Here is a 23,587-nt window from a genome sequence, read left to right as displayed (position 1 = left end):
TTTTGAAAAATGGTAAGGTAATCCAAAATCTTATTGTTGTAAAGTAATGTAAACTGATTCCTTCAGTTTATTTTGGATTGTTTGTCTTCTTAAAGACTGTCTACTAAAATTATGTATAGTATTACTGGAGAAAAAAGAATAGAAATGTATATTTTACATTAATTATAAAAAGCCAAATATATTTAGCAATGTAAAAATATTTAATGTAAAAAAATATTAAACCATTTTCTTCCAAATATTTAGATTTTTGCTTTTGATCCATTTATCATGATATGTTAAAACAATCAACAGAAACAAACAGCATAGATTAGCATGCTAGTTTTAGATTACCCAGATAGCAAAAGGACATTTAATCAACATTCATTTTCACATCACTATTGCATTGAAAAAATGTTCACCTTCAACATCAGAATGAAATTATTCATGCACAATGATTTTACGTTGATTCAACATTTATACAACGTTATGGTTTTATCTATGTATAGTTTGTAATTAACTTTATATAAACAAAATTAACTTATATATTGTTTGTATTCGGTTCTTATAGCCTGAGCTGTGTTAGTCTTGCAGTGTAGAGATGGACATTTAAATAATAATGCAGTGTTGTGTTAGTGTAGATACTGAGCCCCAACCATTCAAAACCTTTAAATGAGCGTTGATTTAATGTCAGAATTTTAACATTAACCGATGAATATTAGGCAATGTTAAATAAAGGTTGGTCTAAGGTTGTTTTCACATCATTATAGGATATAATATAGAAACAATATAGAAATAATATAAAATTAATCTTGCGAGAAATGTTGTTATTGTGAACATGCAGCCAGCTAAATATTGAAAGAGTTATATTATTTTCTTCCAAAAAATGTTATGTATATTTTGGTCCACTGTGGTATGTTAAAACAATCAACAGAAACAAACAACATGTTTAATCAACATTATTGCATTGAAACAATGTTGTTATAAGAACGTAGTGCATATATTAATGTAGTGCGTTAGTGTAAATACAGAGCTCCAACAATTGAAAACCTTAAAAAGAACATTGATTAAATGTTATTTAATTTCAAAATTAATATTAGGCAATATTAAATAAAGGTTGTTCTAAGATTGTTTTTAAATTATTAACCTTTTAATGCAACCAAAAAAAAAAAAAAAAAAACGTTTATTCAATGTTCTCTGCTAGAAGGGTTGCCTATGTTAAGCTAGCTTAGCTAACTAAGCTAAGTAGCTAAAATAAATACTGTATTATAGAGTATTTAGGAATGTTTTCATTTTTCAGCAATGAAAATTAAGCTGTAGTCATTCACTGTGATAAATTACACTATTAAACTAAATTATACTAATATTAAAAGCATTAGCATTAGTATTACAAACACACTCAGATAATCACACAACAGTGCTAGCTTAGCTAAACTGTTTTGCTAACTAAGTTAGCATGAATTGAATTAATTCTTTTTTTCTTACCTTTAACATTTCCTTGAAGGAAAGAAGCTGAAAGAATATTTAGTGATAAAAAGTCTAATTTACACTGAACAGTGTAACAGTGACCTTTTTATATACACTTTTAAAAACGTTAAAGATAATTTAAGTTCTTTTTAATAAATAAATATGGACTTATTGCACACCAAGCTGGAACAGCACTTGCAAGCTTATGGTTCTCCACCAAGGGCGCTGTTGTTTCTCAAACTCATGAGACCCCAATGACAGCAAAAAAGTAGACGAAAAAGATAAAAATTACGAACACACTACTGGTCAAAAGTTTTAAAACATCCCCATTTTTTTTCTCTTTATTTGTTTATTTATAACCGAAAATGGTACATAACCCAGTGTACAGTAAACTGCCAAAAACTAAAAGCTGAAAACTGAAAATGTGTATTGTATTGTATTGTATTGTAAAAAATATATTATATTTTGTTTAAAAAAAAAAGAGTGGGTGATTTCTTTTTTAGCATACAAGGATTTAGTTAAAGGCTGAAGAAAAAGCAGCTGAAGAAAAAAATACTCTGTAGGTAGAAGTATAGATATTTGGGTTTAAAATAGTTTTTTTTTTTTACATTTTATTTCTCATATATTTATCATGCGTTTTTTTTATCCTTTCACACAGCAAACTAACAGACTGGGTGATATCAAATTAATATTTGATGAACACCATGAATGTCTATTTTATGTTTTTTTTTTTTCATACATAAGGTGCACTGGATTATAAGGCGCATTAAGCGACACTAGTTAGGATGCCTACATTGAAGTGAGCAAGGGTGTCGCCATGTTTCCCCTCTAATGGGGAAGTTGGGGGAAGTGCCTAAGTAAACACTAAGTTAACTTGTAATTCTAAAAAAAAAAGGAAAAACTTTCAAAGTCAAATGAGTGCTGGATGTTAATCTACACAGATTTATTTTCTAAAAACAGTTTATTTGGGTAAGTAAAAAGCTTCTGTTTATTTACAGTAAGACAAGTTTTCCAATATTGTGTCTGAGGGTCAGTTTTAAGTAAAGTTTCTCCAGCACTAAGGCTGGGTGCAGCAGCATTTGCTATTTTCATTCATTGCTACTTATCAGCTGTAAGGCTTTAACTAATTAACCCCTCTTTTTCAAACAGTGTATAATTATTTTAGGTTTTTACAATATGCTTTTACAATGTACAATACTTTTTCAGTTGGACCTGAAGAGCTTAAATGGTAAAAATAAATGAAGCTTTTGTTCAGCAACTTTCTTCTATTAATGTCAAGAAGGCTACAAAAAATGAACCTCCATTCCACCCATAGACGAGGTGCCACAGGTGCCAGTGTAGACAGAGCTAATCAGAGTAATTAATGTTATCAGTATTATGCTGATGTGTGCATAGGCCTACACTAGCATGTGCTTTTGTCACGTTCACAGCACCGCATGGCCCTGTTTATAGCGCTTCCTGAAGCTGCCCATATTTGGTATATGGCTGCTCTGCATGTGGTGTAAGAGACTTTACTAGTCCCACCCGTTTTCAGGCAAGCCCCGCCCCCTGACCTGGGATTGGCCAATAGCAGCCTATCCCGCCTCCTTAGGATCTACTGAAACTTCACTAAAACTGAAACTGGTTTATTATGACAAACGTAGATTAAATTACATTACAGACTGAGGATAACATATCCCCATTATATTATTTAACTATTTTACTTATTTCTCTTTAACTCCACATAGGCAGAAAGGAAATCCCCTTAAAGACCCCAGTAATAGAAAACCAATATTTTTCTTTATTTTGTTCCTGAAATAAACACTGTCAAAAGTGTGATAACATACCTTTAACTCCCGATAAGAGTCATACGGTCTAGTGTAACCTGTATATACTGTATAATAGTCAAAAAGATGAACTGCAACAGAATAAATTAGTATCAAAACTTGGACAAATCTTTATTTTTACTATATATATACTACTGTTACTACTGTTCGAGGTTGACAACAAAAATATATAAAAAACGTTAAATAACACAAAAACTACCACTGGCCATTCAATTTGCCATTAATGATTTTTTTTTTACTATACATAAATAATATTTCAACACACATACATATAACAATACATATTTATTAGTATTAGTACAAAAGTGCATGTTATTAGCATTATTAGTATTCATATTGTTACTACTAGGGTGACAAAAAAGAAAAAAAGGACAATAAAGTGAAAAATATAGCTAAAGCAAAAAATAAATAAATAAATGAAAATGTTTTACTAAAATAAATAGTGATACATTTTACTGTTAATAGTGTACTGTTAAAAGTTTTTAAAGTGGTTCACGATTGGCCAGCTGACTTGCCATTAATTACTATTTTACTAAAAATAAAAAGTAAAATTATTATTTATTTATTTATGTATTTATTAATTTATTTTACTTACCGATGTTGATTAAAAAAAAGTTAAAATATAATAGAAGGAAATATATAGCTAAAACAAAAAAATATATTACTATACAGTAAATTAGGAATATATACACTTTCTATTTCCTAAAATTTTAATCAAAGTGGTTTGCGTTGGCCAGTTGACTTGCTATTAATTGCTATTTGAGGTTTACTAAAAATGAATAATTTATGTAATAATATAATATATAACAATGTAATATATATTTTTTACTAATTAATGTTGACTAAAAAGTTAAAATAACCTAAAATAAAAAAATATAGCTTAAGCTACAAAAAATATAACAATATACAATAAATGACTATGATTTGTATTTTACTTTCTTCTTCTGTTCTCAATGGGATCAACGTAATCCACAATTGGCCCATCGACTTGCCCTTACAGACTCCTAGCCAATCAAATCGCAGGTGGGCGGGCTTTGGCTCAATACAGGTGGACACAACACCAAAAGCACCACGTTGTTCAGCGGACTGAACGAGGAAGTGAGTCACATGTTAATCACTGACGGGAAAGTTATGAGCAAGTCCACACGGAGGCGAAACGTGGAGCGAGAAGAAGGACAAAGCGCTCGAGAACACGATCTTCATTAGAGGAACAAAAGCTTTAACACAGAGAGAGAGAGAGAGAGAGAGAGAACAGGAGAACAGCAGCTGATCACACACTGTCTCACACTGCGGGTGAGTTTAACTCAATCTGATGAAGTAGATTAAGTGTGAATGTCTGAGTGGGATTAGTGTAAAAAAGGCTGTGTATTGGTGCTTACAGTAACAGTTTAAACTGTTATCATAGAGATCATTGGGCCTGTGATGCTTTACAACACAGTTATTAAGCCTGTGCTGACATCCTGTATCCTCACATACTGCTCAAATATGTTCACATGAGTCATTTCTGTATCTGAAGATAACAGATTTATCTACTATTCGTTTCATTTAGTGAGTTACGGACTATATAAACTGTATTTTTCAGTATCTGTTTATAATCAACTAATAAAACTCTTGTATAAAATAATTATAAGATCTAAAGATAAGAGATTTGTCTGCTATTGGATTAATTTAGCGAATTACAGACTATATAAACTGTATTTTCCAATATTAATCTATAATCAAATAATACCACTATTGTATAGAATAATTATAAGATCTGTAGATAACAGATATGTCTACTATTGGTTTCATTTAATAAGTTATAGACTATATAAACTATATTTTCAGTATCAGTTTATAATCAACTAATAAAACTCATGTATAGAATAATTATAAGATCTGTAGATAAGAGATTTGTCTGCTATTGGTTTAATTTAGTGAATTATATGCTATATAAACTCTATTTTCCAGTATTAGTTTATAATTATCTAATAAAACTCATGTATATAATAATTATAAGATCTGAAGATGAGAGATTTGTCTGCTATTAGTTTAATTTAGTGAGTTATAGACTATATAAAAATATTTTCCAGTATCAGCTTATAATTATATAATAAAACTCATGTATAGAATAATTATAAGAGCTAAAAATGAGATATTTGTCTACTATTGGTTTAATTTAGTGAATTACAGACTATATAAAGTGTATTTTTCAGGATCAGTTTATAATCAACAAATCAAACTCTTGTATAGAATAATTATAAGAGCTGAAGATAACAGATTTGTCTACTATGGGTTTAATTTAGGGAATTAAAGACTATATAAACTGTATTGTCCAGTATTAGTTTATATTCAACTTATACAACTCATGTATAGAATAATTATAAGAGCTAAAGATGAGAGATGTGTCTACTGTTGGTTTAATTTAGTGAATTACAGACTATATAAACTGTATTTTCCAATATCCGTTTATAATCAAATAATAAAACTCTTGTAGTTAGTCAGTGAGTTCTGATGAATGAACTCCTGTATATAAACTACATTTTTCAGTATCAGTTTAAGTAATAAAACTCTTTAGCAGAATAATTATAACAGCAACTTGAATAAAAAGTTGTTTTAAGTTTAAGTTATAATCTTTTCAAAATTGTTATAAAACCCAGTTTTATGTAATAAAAAAAAAAAAAAAAGCCTTTACTCATCATTTTCTGTATGAATGTGGGCGTTTCCTTGAAGGGAATTTCCTCTCTGACTAACAAACCAAACACAGAAAAAAGCTCAGTGAGGTCTATAGCTTTAGCAAAGTTAAACCTAGTTTTAGTGAATAAGTGAATATATCATAAGCTGGTGTGTGTATTGTAGATATATTGTATATATAGTGTGTGTGCCACATGTAGACTGGCTAGCTGCTTTGTTCTAAAGCTCCATGTGTTTGTAGAGTAGCTACATGGGTCAGTTCTTCTCAGACAGGGATTAAGCCCAGTCTTGGGCCACACAGCATTTTTTTTAAAGTAGATTTTCCATTAAAAAGAAAATATAGTCTTAAAACAAGGCTTAATTCCTGTTTGGGTATAAAAACAACCCTTTATATTTTACTGTCAAGCTGAAGATGAAGTCTTTTTGATCAGCTGCTCATTTGAATTTTCCATTCCACCTTAAAAACAGTTACATTCACAGTTAGAGTGTGATTTTATTTAATTTGAAACAGAAAAATATATTTATTATGTTTGCGCTTTTCCATGCATTTATTTCTGTGTGTAACGAGCAGAATGTACATGCGCTGAGGGTTTGCAGCTCTTGCGGGCTGACTTTTGACTTTTGTCATGGTTTTAAACGGTCAGTGGCACCACCATAATAGAAACATTCCAGATTTTACCTGAACACACCTTACTTCTAGACCACCATGTCCATTAGTTTAGATTTATTCCTAAACTTAAGCAACGCACCTTGTGCAGGATGTATTATAGGCCCTAAAGGTTTGTGCGTGTTGTCGATTTTGAGCACCACAATTTCTCATTTGACTACAATAAACAAAATATTAAACAGTTGATTTTGTTTTTTATAAAAAAAAAAAAAAAAGTAAATATAACAGGTTACTTCTGATTAAATCATTCATTTAATAATATAGGGAATTTCTTCCCTGAATTTTATTTTCAGTTTAGGAAAAAACTCCCTAAATTTTTGACCCAGCTGGTGCACTGTAAACATATGTGCAGTCATGGTAAATCCCCTTTTCCTCCACTGATTAAAGTGAATAAATCCCACCCATCTGTCCCTAAACCCCTTAAACATGTCTAATTTTATTCTATAGCTTTGTCTCCATTAAACTCTACCACTTAGCTTCAGTCTGTCCCACTTAGCACAGTCTGTTCCCTAAATATCTTCTCTTTTAGAAGAGCTTTCATGTTAGAAAGCTAATATTAACATTGTATTTTTGCTCTTTTTTGGACTGAAGGTCAGATCTGAAGTTTTTCTACAGAACAGAGGAGTTAGCAGCGGCTCTTTACTTCCATATAATCATGGACGCATGTTTTACTCAGCGTTCAGTGTTTAGTGTCTTTTATGAAACTTTAATCTCCGAGTTTTTTGACCAATCTTTCAGACACAGATGCGTGACTCATTACACAGTTCATCATTCAAGGCTGAGGTCTAGGCGAGGAGACACTTTCAGAGTCTTGCTGCAATATTACATCATTTAGAGCAACTGTTAACTAACGGCTGTGCTCAAGTCTGCTCGGTCTAGACTCACTCTAAGCTAAACAGCGACCAGCCACTTCATTAACCCTTGTGTGGTGTTCTGGGCTGTGGGACCCGTTTTCATTTTTCATCAAATGATACTAAAAAAATATTTTTTTCTAATCATTTTTTGTGAAAAACATATATCAAAACACATTTTCGATAAACACACACTGTACACCCCAAACACATTTATATTACATACAGTATGTTTGGCCAAGGGCTAATAAACATTGCTTCATTTGTAAATTTGAAACTAAACAAATTTTCTACTCATATCTTGAGTTTAATTCATTTTCTTTTACATTTTATTAAAAAACTAATAAAAAAAAGAGCAGCACTTTTTGAAAGAAATGTAACATAAGAAAGGTAAAGGGCAAATATTAACCATGTAAGCTGTTTATATTGCTTGCAATTTAGGTGAAGCGAGCATGTGTAAAGCATTTTAATGTAGAATTGCTTAATTTTGCTGAATTAAATACAAGTAACAAAGTAAACGAGTAACAAAAATATGAACACCACACAAGGGTTAAAACCCCCTCCTTGTTTCTACACTTCTACACTGCCCATTATATCAGCTCCTCTGAGCATACAGAAGCACTCTGTAGTTATATAATAATAGTAATTATTATTATATATTAATTACCCAACCCTCTAATTAGGACTCCCCCCATCACCAGGAGGGTTAAGACTAGCACATGCCTCCTCCGATACATGTGAAGTCAGCCACCGCTTCTTTTTTTCGAGCTGCTGCTGATGCTGTAGCATTGCTGAGTAGCATCCCAGCGCTAACGCTCGGAGGAAAGCACAGCAACTCGGTTCTGATACATCAGCTCACAGATACCTTGTGTTGATCGACATCTCCCTTTAGTGATGTAGGAAGAGAGCGCCATCTACCCACCCGGAGGGAGCAGGGCCAATTTTGCTCCCTCTGAGCGCCGGCAGCTTGATGGCAAAGTTGCATGATTGGGGGTTCGAACCTGCGACCTCATGCTCATAGTGACAGCGCTTTAGACCACCGGAGCACTTGGCGCTAGGGGTGGGCGATATGGATCTAAAATAATATCACGATATTTCATGGTATTTTCACGATAACGATACTTTTGGCGATATGACAAAATACTGAATTTGAAAACTTATTTAGAATTATATTATTATTGCATGCAATATGATATGGTTAACTGAGATATTAAAAAAAAAAGATTTCATGATACTAATAATACATTTCAAATATCTATATATATCCAGGATTAAAGTAAAATAAATGATACTGAACAGATATAACTTGTCTCTAGCAGATATATAATGGGAAATGAGAACAGTGTGAATTTTTATGTTGCTAAAAACGGCAAAAAAGCAGTATCCTGATGTGATAATTAGGGGTGGGTGATATGGCACGATATTTCAGGGTATAATATCGTTCAATTTATTCTAAATTTTTGGCGATATTATCACAGCCGATACGATATGGCACACCCCTACTCGGCGCCCCCTGTTTTTGTTTCTACAAGCTATATCATGATATTAAACAATTCAGGGCCCATGACGTCACCAGCCCTGCCCCCTGTCTCGTGTCCAGACCAATCAAGAGCTAAGTTAGCGCCGAGCTCAACTCAAAACTAGAGGAAAACAGCAAGACAACAGTAATCTGCCCTTTAATCAGGCATTTAAATGGCTTTTTAAAAGATAAATAAGAGCATTTGTTTTTCTGGGATTAAAAGAAAAGAAAATTCTGCTGTAACTGAAAATATCGGCGCTAAAAAAAACTGTGCTGGACTGAGGTGCACAGCTTTCCACACGTGCTCACGTTTACAAGCACGTGCCCAACCATGTGGATGGAGGTCATGCAGCTAGTTACCTCATGTTTACTCCCCCCCCAATGCTTAATGCTTTAGTGTTGACAATCCTATTTATTATATTACTACAAACAACTCCTATATGATTTATTGTGTTTAAAATTGCACAGTGGGTGTAGAAACAATTAGCTGATCATAATGTAACGCTTGATCTGTGTATGGGTGTTACAAAACAGTGTATTATAAAAGTTACAAAAAGTAATTTTAAAGATTCTGAAGCTGAGCACAGTCTAGTTCAGCAGCTACAGTGAGCTAATCAGCAGCGAGGTGATAATCACGGCCTCAGTCTGATGTAAAAGCGCCCGCTGCAGTGTAACAGGGTGAGGTTGGATAACACTGAGCACAGACTGTTCTTGAGGGAGGACCTTGAAGCTGCAGTAATGTTAGGAGAACCTGTCGTGCACGATTTAACCCATTACAACACACAGAATAAAAGGATTATAATATTAAAGAGAATATTTTTAAATGAAAAAATAAAGATCAATTTAGCCAATTTGTGGCTTATTCTTTGCCTATTTTCCCTGAATCTATAAAATAAAAAAAATCGATGAGTGTAAAAGTTCTAGACATTCATATATAAAAAAAATTAAGCTATAAAAAAAGCTGATTATAATTGTATTTTTTGACTACCTGAAATGTATTAAAGACTACACAAATAGATTTTTGTTTAAAAATGGGGTTAGAATGGTTGTATTAAAATTCAGGAGCTGGAGTAGTGGGACAAGCGTGTTACAAGAGCACAGGAACTGGAACCACAAATATACTGCTTAAGGGCAAATTTTATTCTTGCATTCCTGAACTGAATTTAAGACTATATTAACTACAATTTAAACAACCTGAACTCAATTTAGAACAGTATAAACTGATTTTTCAACAATCTGAACTGAAATTAACCCCTTAACGCCTGTTGTTGCAAATATGCGACTAACCGTTTGATTCAATCAACCTGCCAAGATAGCGCCTGCATTCCCCCAATGCCTGTTAGTGCATATTCGCCACGGACCTAGGAACCTTTGACAATTTACAATTCAAATGAATCTAGAATTCAAATTAATGAAATGTTTCCTGTAATATTTGTGTATATTGTGTTGGTGACAGTAATTGGTGTTATTTATTATTGAATGCCTGCTGTTGGGTGCATAAATAAAACATTGATTTTTCACTGTTATATTACTCTGTTATTGTTATCTTAGTATGGACCATTATGTCTGCTGTAGCAAATTTGCAACATACCAAAATTTCTATTTATTTTTGTGCAAAAGTGAAATTAATAATCTCAACAATATTTACTATCTACTTAAAGGTAAAACACACATGAAACATTTTTTCATATACAGCTACATTAATTCAGGCGTTAAGGGGTTAAGACTAAATAACCTAATTTATTGACTGTATGAACTATGATTTGACTACCTAAACTGAATTTAAGACTATATTAACTAAATTGTTGACTACCTTAATTAAATTTAGAACTATATTTGCCACATTTTTGTATTTTTGCCATATTTAGTATTAATTTAGGACTAAATAAACAAATATATTTAATATATGAACTGTGTTTATGCATACTTAAACTGAATATAAGACAACACAAATGTATTTTTGATTTCTTAAAACATATTTTTGCTATATATATTAATTACATTTTGGACGACATAAACTGAATGTAGGATATTATAACCTGTAATTTTGACTGCCGGAACTGATATTAAGATTACATACATACATACATGCATATATACATACATACGTACATACATTGACTGTATGAACTGTGATTTTGACTACCTAAACTGACTTTAAGAGTACGCAAAAATGTTTATTTTTTTATTTTTTAATATTATTATTATTATGTATTTTTATTATTCTTGCCTACTTTATCCAAATTAAGACTACACAATTAGATTTTTAATCATTTAAAATGTATTTTGGCCTTAAATAATTAAATGTAAGAATATATTAGCTATATTTTTGACTACCTAAACTGAATTTAAGACTATATTAACTAAATTGTTGACTACCTTAATTCAATTTAAGACTATATTTGCCACATTTTTGAATATCCAAAATTAATTTAAGACTAAATAAACTGATATGTTTAATATATGAACTGTGTTTATGTCTACTTAAACTGAATATAAGACAACACAAATGTATTTTTGATTTCTTAAAACATATTTTTGTTTTCCTAAACTGAATTTAAGAGTATATTAATTACATTTTGGACTACATAAACTGAATTTAGGATATTATACACTGATATTTTGACTGCTGGAACTGATATTAAGATTACATACATACATACATACATACATTGACTGTATGAACTGTGATTTTGACTACCTAAACTGACTTTAAGAGTACGCAAAAATGTTAATTTTTTAATTTTTTATTATTAATTATTATTATTATTATGTATTTTTATTATTTTTGCCTACTGTATCCAAATGAAGACTACACAAATAGATTTTTTGGATCATTTAAAATGTATTTTGGCCTTAATTAATTAAATGTACGAATATATTAGCTACATCTTTGACTACCTAAACTGAATTTAGGATAGTATAATTTATTATTTTTATTTTTTTTTGCTACAAAATACTTTGTATTAAATATTTAGGACTTTTTTTAACTACATAAACTAACTCTTGATTAATAAAACCACACTCAGTTAAGTCAATTTGACTTTGAAAATGAGAAAAAATACAAGAAAAATATGAGATGTTGTGACTTAAGCACCTGTGAGTTATTGGTCAATGGCTCTAAATGGTAAATAACTGATTACTGTTTTTAATAATATTAAGAATAATCCCTATTGAGTGGAGTTGTGATATAATGCAGATAATCCCATGTGTCAGAGGTGATAATGATGCTATATATTTAAATATATGGGAGTGTGTTTTGTTCATATCCTCATTTACCCTCTTTTTAAACAGCTGTTGTGCCCGATATGTTGGGTTACAGCTGTAGCCGTCAAACAGCCTGAGGGGTGTTGCAAGATGTTGCAACTGCAGAGTACACACCTTTCATCAGAAACACACACACTGCTATTGAATACGAGCCGCGGGCGGAGAGAAAGTTCTCAGAGAAGGGCGTGTCGGTCATGGTCACATCTGAAACATCTGTGTCTCAGACGTCAGCTTTGAGTTTTTTGATGGACTGACAGATTCTAACCTGGCGTGTGCTGATTAGTCTCTATACAGCTCTGGAAAAAAAAAATTCTGAATCAGTTTCTCTGATTTTGCTATTTATAGTTTTTATGTTTTAGTAACAAACCTTATTGTTTTAATCTATAAACTACAGACAACATTTCTGCCAAATTCCAAATAAAAATATCGTCATTTAGAGCATTTATTTATAGCAGAAAATGATGCATAAATGGCTGAAATAACAAAAAAGATGCAGAGCTTTCAGACTTAAAAAAAGCAAAGAAACAAACAAGTTCATATTCATAAAGTTTTAAGAGTTCAGAAATCAATATTTGGTGGAATAGCCCTGTGTTTTTAATCACAGTTTTCTTCATGCATCTTGGCATCATGTTCACCTCCTCCACTAGTCTTACACACTGCTTTTGGATAACTTTATGCTTCTTTACTCCTGGTGCAAAAAAAAAAAATCAAGCAGTTCAGCTTGGTTTGATGGCTTGGATTATATTCCAGAGGTTTTTATACCAGTAAAATAGAGCAGTAACTACAGCGCTTTTAAATATATCAATACTGTAGCTTAAAGGATGATTTGAATGTATTTGCTAACTGGAGAAAGAAGGGAATTGTAGCTGATTTTAACACTGTAATGCCTCTAATGGCTTCAGGAATAACATATAGTTAATTTTTGTAACTTGTAAAAAAAAACTTGTAACGTTATCTAACTTGTGCAATAGATGTTTTGAGAAATATCTCTTATATTTTAGTATTTTATATTTTATCTATTTATTTTATATTTATATATTTTTTTATTTTGTGAAGGGAGCCGTGTTAAATGTGTTAGCATATCTATTTTTAAGGTTTATTGTTTACGTTCTTTAGCTGTTTTTCTTATAATAAAGTCTGATTTCTTTATATATTGTGTATATATTTTGTGGGACAAAGCAAACCCAATACTAATCAAAGCCTTAAACTATTTAAAGCCTTAATGTTTTTTTTTTTTGTATGTACTCCGAACAGTACAGTAAATCACAAACCTATATTAAAGCCCAGTCATGCAAAAAATAATAATAAAAATATTGTGAAACCATCAGAATTTTAAAAAATACAATACAAAATGCATTTTTGGCCATGCCACCCAGCACTAGTCCAAATATAAGCTCAAACGCTGGCCAGACATCACCTCACGATTCCTGAGCTTTAGTTACTCTTCTCTTATCTAGTGATAGGTCTCTTGTTTGGATAACACGGACAGGGTGTTCCTCAGGGACGGTCTGTCGGCCACTATTTCTGTGTTCTTTCCCGTGATTACAGTGGAACAGCCTCACTACCTGGAACAAATTGCTTGCTTAGTTAGCTCTGTAAAAGATCTAGTTCAGATCTTGTGACTTGGCGCCAGTGCCCTTCCGTGTCACTTTGCATAATATTTTCTCTTCATGCAAATGGTGTCTGAGCACTCAGTTTTATAACAGGAACACAAGTCTTCACTTGTGCGACGGGAGAAAGAGTGGAGGACGTGTTGATGGCAAACCTGATGTTTGTATGAACAAAAAAGGTCACTTTTTTATTTGTTTTGATAAAGATGAGCCAACAACAGACAATTCAAAAAGAAAAGAATGAAGATGTTTGATTTGTAGAATGATAAAATATTTCCTGTGCTAGTAAATTAGCTGCTAACACAGCTTAGCTATTGTACAGTGGTGCTTTAATGTTTGCAAACCTTTTAAAATTGACTATATTTCTACATTTGTACCTAAAACATTATCAGATTTTCACACAAGTCCTAAAAGTAGACTAAAACTCTATCTGGATGGGACTAGTTTCTCAAATATTTCACACTTATACTCTAAAGCAGGGGTATCCAAACTTTTTTTGTTGGGGGCCAGAAGGAGAAATATATTATGAAGTCACGGGCCACAGACTCTGTAATAAAACAAATAATGAAATATACCATTTTAAATAGTACTTTTTTTCTGATTATTTCATTTACACACCATTTTACTTGACTAACTATCTTTATCTTTGACAGTGTTGTGTAAACTAAGATTTTTCAAATTGATGTTTAATTTCATGATGTCTCTTAATATAAAACTCCTTAATTACGCCCAACTTTTAGACTCATTGGCTCGTTTTTCTGCGCTAGAAATGCACACTCTCTCCGCACACTAACTACACCCAAAGTGTAGTTACGGTGTGCGGCAGTGGACTAATAGCTTAATAGCTATTTTATTAAATGCGAGGTGACGAAACTCAGAGATGTGCGTCTGGACAGGACTAAAATTACTGGAGGACCACTGAGTTCAGCGCATTAAAACAGTAGACAATTTAGCCTGTAATTTTCTCAGAGCTTGTCTGAGAAAAATGCGTACATGGTCGTTCCGGACGGGAAGAAAATCACAGAGGACCCCTAATAAAAGAAAAAATTACCCTACAAAAATATTAAACTTGCTCATTTATTAATTAAAAACAGTTAAATCCAATATTACATCCGATATCTGTGAGTGGCAAAAGAAAATAAACCTCTAGGATTAGCAGTCAGGTGTTTTTAATCAATGGAATGACAATCAGGTGTAAGTTGGTGAAGCCTGTTTTATATATAAAAAAAGTCTTCTCTTCCCAACACATGTTGGTGGAAGCAACTGAAGGCCTCTCTCCCATTGGCTAATGTTAGTTTTCATGAGTCCACCATCAGGACAGCACAAATTTCACACAGGGCCAGATTGGTTTGGATAGATTTTATTCCCTTAATAAATTAAATTATCATTTTAAAAAGTATTTTTTTATTTACACAGGTTATATTTGTCTGATATTAAATTAAGTTTGTTCTGAGTCTAAAATGTAAGCAGGATAAAAAAGCAAAAACAAAAGAAACCCTCAAACCCCTCGACTCTGTAAAGACAAGTAAAGCTGATTACTGGAATTTTAAACACTGTTTTTCCACCCAACAGGAAGAGATGAAGAGAGAAGTGAGCGCTGGAGTGAACTTCCTGAAACGCTTGGCCTTGGAGCGAGGGGGCGTCGACCAAACCAGAGCCAAGCTGTTCGCTGAAAAACTGGAGGAGCTTCTGTGTGAGAAATACACCGACCACTGGTACCCTGAGAGTCCCAGCAAGGGACAGGCGTACAGGTACCGCTCTGGTGAAAAAAAAATATGTACTTAATTATAACATATTGAGAAATGTCTATGTATGCTGTAAATATACTAATAGATTTATGTACCAAATTAAAATATATAAAAAGTACATTTATATTATGCTTTCATCAAATGTTTGAAAGCAAAATTTGATCATACATTTTAAAAAGTACAAAAAAACTTTTTTTTACTTTTGAGTAAAAATTAATTAAAAATCTTAAGGCAACCAGTTTCCTCAAATAATAATTTAAGTAAAATGCATTATCAAGGTTTACAGTGTACAGTGACTTGCAAAAGTATTCATACCCCATACAACCACAAATTTAATGTATTTTATTGAGATTTTAAGTGCTAGACGAACACAAAATAGCACATAATTGTGAAGTGGAACGAAAATAATACATAGATTTAAACAAAAATATATCAAATAAAAAAATTAAGTTAAAAAGGTTAAAGGGGACATGAAACATTTCAGTTTGTACAAGTTTTTCTAAGGGATTAAATATAATGTAATTTATTTGGGGGGGATTTTTTTTATATAAAATGTTTACACACTAAATTATAATATATTTATGTTTGTTACGTTTGGGCTAGTGCGCCGCCATTTTGCCCAGGTGCAATACAAAAGTGCCCGAATTAGGAACTAAATTACTGTAGACTAATAGTTTATGTTAGTGATGCGTTCGAAAACCAACCTCGTGGCGTCACTTTCAGCGCGTCACTTTCAACCCTGGTTTTTAATTACAGTTTTTCAATGCATCTTGGCATCATGTTCTCCTCCACCAGTCTTACACACTGCTTTTGGATAACTTTATGCTGCTTTACTCCTGGTGCAAAAATTCAAGCAGTTCAGTTTGGTTTGATGGCCTGTGATCATCCATCTTCCTCTTGATTAAAAAAATGCGCTTACTTAACAAAATGACATTTAGATTTCTTATTATTTTAATTCAGTTTCACTGACAACTGTTAAACTTATAAGATTTTTTAGAGTGAAAATACATCTTGTGAATTAAACTAAATACTTGAGATTGTTGCTCATTCTTCTTTACAAAACAGCTGAAGCTCAGCCAGGTTGAATGAATATCACATCACATCACACTTTTCAGATTTTTTTAAAATATAAAATAAAAAAATATATATTGTTTTCATTTCACTTCATAATTATGTGCTACTTCGTGTTGGTTTATCACTTCACATCTCTATAAAATACATTTTTTTAATATACAAGTTGGTTGTAAGGTGACAAAAATGTGAAATGTCTTTTGACTTTTGTGAGCCATTGTACAGCATGTGCAGCTTGACCTCCCTCTACAAAACCAGAGGAAACTCCAGATTTGTAGGTGAAATCCTTCTAAACACTCCACCACACTTCCCTTCCCTTTCTGCAGATGCATCAGGATCAATGTGGACGCCCCCTGTGACGCCTCCGTGCGACAGGCTTGTGAGGAAAGTGAACTGAAGCCGTCTGAGCTGGGCTTCCCCCGAGAGATCACGCTGTGGATCGACCCGCTGGAGGTGTCCGCTCGGTAAGCAGCCGCTTCACACAGACGCCCCAGCGGTGCAGAGACGGCTGTCTAGACTTTAACAGAGGTTGTGTAATGCGTCGGGCTGTACACACTGGTTAAAGTAGTGCATCAAATGTGCCAAAAGGAAGCCAACAAAACAACAACAGTTAGTTTAGGAAGCCAACAAAAGTGTCCCAATTCTGATTTTCTCAATAAATCCAGTATTTATTGGACTTGGATTTGTCAGAATAGTTTGCACTGTGTAGATGACTCGAAAAAGTCATAGAAAAAAAAAGCATTACTTAAAAGCATTACGTGAAGTTTCGGTTTCATCCTTGCTAGCATCACAGAAGCTGTACAGCATTCCAGCTCTCAGGCACATTTTTACCACAGAAACATCTTTAGCTTGCATCCATGGTTTCGCTAAACTTTGTCCTCAAGTTTTTATTTTCTTCTGATGCTCTAAATCTAGAGACTTGATTAGATACATGAAGCATGATTAGTTGTGACTAGGAAGGGAATAGCAGGGCATCTTATTATATGATATTGTAATAAAACATTGCCCACAACAACAATGACATCACAAAATTACTGTGTTTCTACGATACTCAGTATAAAGCTCTGGAAAATTAAGAGAGCAATTTAGTTTCTGAATCATTTTCTCTGATTTTGCTATTTATAGGTTTATGTAGGTTATAAACTACAGACAACATTTCTCCCAATTTCCAAATAAAAATATTCTCATTTAGAGCATGTATTTGCAGAAAATGAGAAATGGCTGAAATAACAAAAAAAAAAAAAGGTGCAGAGCTTTCAGACCTCAAACAATGCAAAGAAAACAAGATGATATTCATAAAGTTTTAAGAGTTCAGAAATCAATATTTGGTGGAAAAATCTTGGTTTTTAATCACAGTTTTAATTTCATGCATCTTGGCATCATGTTCTCCTCCACCAGTCTTACACACTGCTTTTGGAAAACTTTATGCTGCTTTACTCCTGGTGCAAAAAAATTCAAGCAGTTCAGTTTGGTGGTTTGATGGTTTGTGATCATCCATCTTCCTCTTGATTATATTCCAGAGGTTTTCAATTTGGTAAAATCAAAGAAACTCATCATTTTTAAATGGCCTATCAATATATAGATATATCATATCAAGATATATCAATATATGTTTTTCCACCCCCAGTTATGACATTGATTAGTACAATTGATGGTCTCAGTCTGGTTCCAAATGAAGTCCTAAAGCATTTTAACATTGCCTATAATTATTAAGCCTACAAAACAAGACAATATACATGCAGGGAATGCGTTTGCATATCAGAAAATCTAGAGCAGCATTCAAAAAAGAAAATGAATATAAATAATACATTTATACATAAAAGAAGAAAAATATGCCCTTATATTACCTTAAACCAATTAGGCTTACATCATTAGCTTAAATTACATCTTAAATGTTTCTTCTATGCATATTTCTAACAAGTCATCTGGTCTTATTTCTAATATATACGTTGTCCATGTATTACAGTTTTTTTTTTTTAATAAATCCAATCTTATATTCATTGAGAATGTTATCTTTTCCATTAGATAAATCTCCTTAGTTACGTTTATCCAGTCATCTAAGGTTGGTCCTTCTTGTTGCATCCATTTTCTGGTCAGACTGAGTGGTTAGTTTGTGATGAGAACATTATCCGGCCTTGAACTGACTCAGCTTTTAAATATCTTCCAATCACATTTGAGCTAAACGGCTTTTCAGGTACAGTTTAACCTGATTAATTAGCCAGATCATTACTACAGCTGTGAATAAACTAAATGAATGTCTCTGCTGCTGCTTCCTGCTAAGCCGTTTTCACACTGAACACAGTATGTGCAGATGGATTTAAAGTTATACTGTATATGGAATGGACTGGAATATAACTATATGGTGATGATTTTCACTATATGAAAATTCTCTTCAACAGATCAGGGGAGAACTGCAGATATTTCACCGTGGCTCGTTTCAGTGAGGAGAAGGAGGATGAAGAAAAGCATCAAGACAGCTCAGATTCAGCACACTTAGACACTTCAGACTACCACTCAGCCAGCTCCTCCGACTGCGGCTCCACGGTGTCCAGCGACACGGAGGAGGAAGCGAGGGATGCTGGGATGGAGAAAGAGACAGAGAAAGCGGGAGGGGAGAAGAAGGAGGAGGACAAGTCTTTCATTATTGCAATGCGACCCAGGGCGAGAGAGCTGAAGCCACGAGATCTGAGGCCCCGGAAAATTCCAAAGTCTCAGGTATGATGCATTATATTTTGGGATCTGGGTTTTTTTGTTTTGTTTTGTTTTGTTTTTTTAAAATAATTCAAAAATCTGGACCGGATTAGTTTCTTAGTGGAACGTCTGTGAAAAATATTTCACACTTTTTCTCAGTGATAAAACTCCTGCATCCGGACTGCAATTGAAAAAAATAACAGGAGGATCAGTGAGTTTTTTTAGCTTTCTTGGTCACATGACAGCACGTTCAGTAGCTCCTCCATTTCCACTCGCTGTTGTGTTTACATAAATCTCTGTGGAAACGCACTCCCAAAGTGTAATTACGGCGCGTGGCAGTGGACAAATAGCTATTTTATTAAACGTCAGGTTAATGACACTCAGAGATGTGGATCCGGACAGGACTAAAATTACCGGAGGACCACGGATATCAGAGGAAAACATTAGATAATTCAGCCTGTAATTTTTTTAATCTCAGAGGACGTCTGAAAAAAACACCTACATGGTTGTTTCTGATGGGAATAAAATCAGAGAGGATAACCCCCCCCCCCCCCCCATAAAAGAAAAGAAATTACCCCAGGACCCCCTGAGATTTATTCATTCATGATTTTTTATTGATTTTGAACAATTAAAAAAGTAGCTGTATTCAATCTTTGGATTGAGCAGATTAGATTTAAAAAAATATATTGCGTTTTTGTTTCGAAATCAAATCATTGATTTAAAATACCAGTCACTTATTCAAAGTTGATGAATAAAAGCATTTAAACAGTTACTCTAAATCTGTGTTGTTTCTTTGGATGTCAAGCCTTTCAAACAGATCAGTACATTTAAATCAATCCAAGTCAATTGACATGACTGTTGACTGACTTTTAAAATCATTAAAAAAAAATTTCAACCTAATAATTCCAATCGAATCAATCACTGATTAAACAAATACAGAAAACCTTTGACTATTTTATTTTTAGAAGAATTAGAACAGGGGTCAGCATTTAATTTTTTAATTTTTTTAATCTGTTTTGTAAAATTAAGTGTAATGGGATGGAGTGCTGCTACAGACTAGTAGCTCTCCGGCCCAGAGGGTTGTTGAACCCAATTGCAGAACAGTTGATCTCAAAGCAGGAAAAACCCAAGAAGAAAGGGAAAAAATAAATAAATAAATAAATAAACACAACTCTCCTTACATGGGATCGAACCCGTGTCATCAGGGTCGCGGTCCAATACACTACCGCTGCTCCGGCTAGTGAATTGGGACACGCCCTTATTAGGAGATAGGGAGCCCAGGAACGGGCTGAAAAAAAGAACGGGCTGAAACTAAAGTCACGCCGAGTGCGACAGAGAGACAGGGGGGGATTGTAAACAGAAGCTCACCAGAGAAACATTTTATTTATTTTTTTTTTTCATTATCGTTCATTATAGTTCAAACAACCTCATGGGCCTGATGTTTCATGCTTGTGTCTATTGCCTACCCATGGTTTAGAAGGTCAATCAGTTGTTTTGGCAAAATGAAAACACATTTGTAATTTTTTTTTTCGTTCAGATTCATCGGATTCTCAATCTCTTGTTTTTTCTCTGTTTTGTATCCTACAGCTCCCAGGGCTCCAGTACTTCTACCACCCGACGCCGGTTTGGCCTCAGTATAAGCAGAAAGGTCCTGTGATGCTCACCACCATTTGCGCCCCTCCGCCTCCCCCTGTTCTCGGCTACTACGTCCTCCCCAACCCTCCCCCCCAGTTCATCGTCCCCCACGCAGCCCTGCAGCCGTGGGGTGCAGTTAAAGGCTAGACCTAAACCAGCCAAAACAGGATGATCGATTTGATTATCATTTTATATATTTTTGTTTTTGTTTTTTTTGCGGCTGATGTCTGATCTAGTTTTATGTTTAAATCATCGTAGCATTTTCTATAATTTTTATTAATATTGAACATTTTGATATTTTAACGTAAGAGATCTCGACGATGACTTATAATAGTAGTAATTGTTCAATTTAAAGTTGTTTTATCTGTCTTATTTAAAAAGGTCCAAAGTTAAATCATTTCACTGAAACAAAACTCAAACAAGCCAGGATTAACCCAGATCTTCTTTCAGGGACCACATTAAAAGGTGCACAAATCTCAGTTAGAAAACCTTCATTGTGTATACTTGATTACTGTATTTCTCATGGATTGATTTTTTACTGTAAAAAATGAAATAGCACATAAGAGGGGGACCTAGGGGGCGGAGTCGTGCACAGTGTTTTTTTTTTTCCTGCTTTAATGTGCCAGCGGTGTAAAGCTTAACAACGTTAAATCATTTTCTGATACAAGCGGTTTACGCTTCATAATGGCCATCGCTATTTAGAGGGTTAGCAAAAATTGTGAGCTGTGAAACCTACCAACATGTGGAACTCATCAGTTAATCATCACTGATGCAGCATTGCGAGTAGCATCACAGCGCTAACGCTTGGAGAAAAGCGCAACGACTTGGTTCTGATACATCAGCTCACAGATGCAGCCTTGTGCTGATCAACATCACCCTTTGGAGTGATGTGTGGAAAGAGTGCCATCTACTTTACCTACCCAGAGAGAGCATGGCTAATTCTGCTCTCTCAGGGCTCCGGCAGCTGATGGCAAGCTGCATAACCGGGATTCGAACCAGCATTCTTCCGATCATAGTGGCAGCGCTTGGTGCCCCATAAAAAAGCTTTTATATGGGTGCCCCATATAAAAAGCTTCCTTGGTCCTAAAGAACCCCCTTGTCTGCATATTTTGGCACCATCTACCCACCTAGAGAGAGCACGGCCAATTGTCTATGACAGTTGCTGGCAAGCTGCATAACCTGGATTCGGATCAGCATTCTTCCGATCATAGTGGCAGCGATTGGTGCTCCATCTTGCATTGATTCTCCATATAGTAAGAGTAAATTTTCTATCAAAATGCTCTTGCTTATTGATTAGGCTGCAAACTGTGTGCCTTAAAACGGAAACGCTTAAAAAATAGAGAAAACAGTCTTGATTTCTTGAGTAATGAAAAAGATTTTTGTCTGCCCTTGTCAGGTTTTACCCTTTTCATTGGTAGTTTTAATGGTACAGCTATTGTTGTCCATTTTTGAGCAGGGAAATCCTCAAACTGTGCAGGAATCTGGTCTTCCAGGATGATAACTTAAACTGATAAAACCTTTTCTAAGCTTCCTTGGTCCTAAAGAACCCCCTTGACCGGGTATCTACCCACCTAGAGAGAGCACGGTCAATTGTCTCTGACAGCTGCTGGCAAGCTGCATAACCGGGATTCGAACCAGCGATCTCCCGATCATAGTGGAGCGATTGGTGCTCCATCTTGCATGGATTCTGCATACATTGAGAGTAAATTTTCTATCAAAAGGCTCTTGATTATTGATTAGGCTGCAAAATGTGTGCCTTAAAACGGAAACGCTTAAAAAATAGACAAAACAGTCTTGATTTCTTGAGTAATGAAAAAGATTTTTGTCTGCCCTTGTCAGGTTTTACCCTTTTCATTGGTGGCTTTAATGGTACAGCTTTTGTTGGCTGTTTTTGAGCAGGGGAATCCTCAAACTGTGCAGGAATCTGGTCTTCCTTTATCTTTTTCTAAACTTTCTTGGTCCTATAAAACCCCCTTGTCTGCATATTTTAGTGAGTAAGAGCTGGAAACCCCCTTAAAGAAGAACCACTTCCTTATAAAAAAAAATCAGGTTATCAGCTTATTACTGGAAGATCAAAATACCATTGTGTGTTTTTGGACCAGGAGAGCGGGAACTGGGGGAAGAGGAGGGAAGATTCCCAAATCTGATATCTAATAGCCATCCCAGCTTTCTGACTCAGGTACAATCAGAAAAAAATACATAATTCACATATTTTATTTTGCTTAATCCAGTTATGTCAACAACAACAACAACAACAGCAGCAACAATCTGTTGTTAAATATATATAATATAATTAAATATAATTAAGCAGTTCAGTCTCTAGTGTCACCAGTGACTTCAATTATATTTATACAAAAAATGTGTTTCACATTTTTAAAAAAGCAAGTAGCTTTTATAGTGGACTTTTATATTGCTTTATATTGCTGTGACCTTGGCAGCTCACTGTGACTGATACTTTTCTCAGGATCATGTTTTGACTTGTTTATAACCTGTGCATAAGCCATTCCCATGCTCCTTCATAATGCTCCTTCATTTTAAAGCCAGTAAATAATGCTAAATGCTTCACAGCCACTATATGTTCCCTGC

At 33.9% G+C, this 23,587-nt stretch overlaps 1 protein-coding gene across 1 annotated transcript; it reads left to right on the top strand.

Annotated features, from left to right (window-relative positions):
* The first annotated feature begins 4,350 nt into the window (after positions 1 to 4,350).
* si:dkey-79d12.5 (protein BTG3) lies at positions 4,351 to 22,032 on the top strand. The gene is made up of 5 exons (XM_007250809.4): positions 4,351 to 4,562; positions 15,429 to 15,607; positions 17,002 to 17,139; positions 19,075 to 19,390; positions 20,954 to 22,032. Exons 2-5 carry the CDS (start codon positions 15,435 to 15,437, stop codon positions 21,146 to 21,148), a joined length of 822 nt encoding a protein of 273 aa, XP_007250871.2. The 5' UTR covers positions 4,351 to 4,562; positions 15,429 to 15,434; the 3' UTR covers positions 21,149 to 22,032.
* Positions 22,033 to 23,587: the final 1,555 nt, after the last annotated feature.

This window comes from Astyanax mexicanus, chromosome 6 (genome assembly GCF_023375975.1).
Source record: "Astyanax mexicanus isolate ESR-SI-001 chromosome 6, AstMex3_surface, whole genome shotgun sequence".
Taxonomy (NCBI): Eukaryota; Metazoa; Chordata; class Actinopteri; order Characiformes; family Acestrorhamphidae; genus Astyanax; species Astyanax mexicanus.
The sequence above is the reverse complement of the archived record's forward strand: the minus strand, read 5'-3'. Positions and strand labels throughout refer to the sequence as shown.

Bases quoted from the DNA above. Each gene is read 5' to 3' on its own strand.
- si:dkey-79d12.5 (XM_007250809.4), top strand. From the start codon at position 15,435: ATGAAGAGAGAAGTGAGCGCTGGAGTGAACTTCCTGAAACGCTTGGCC. The intron at 15,608-17,001 runs GTACCGCTCTGG...CCCTTTCTGCAG, and splicing joins AGCAAGGGACAGGCGTACAG to ATGCATCAGGATCAATGTGG. The intron at 19,391-20,953 runs GTATGATGCATT...TGTATCCTACAG, and splicing joins GGAAAATTCCAAAGTCTCAG to CTCCCAGGGCTCCAGTACTT.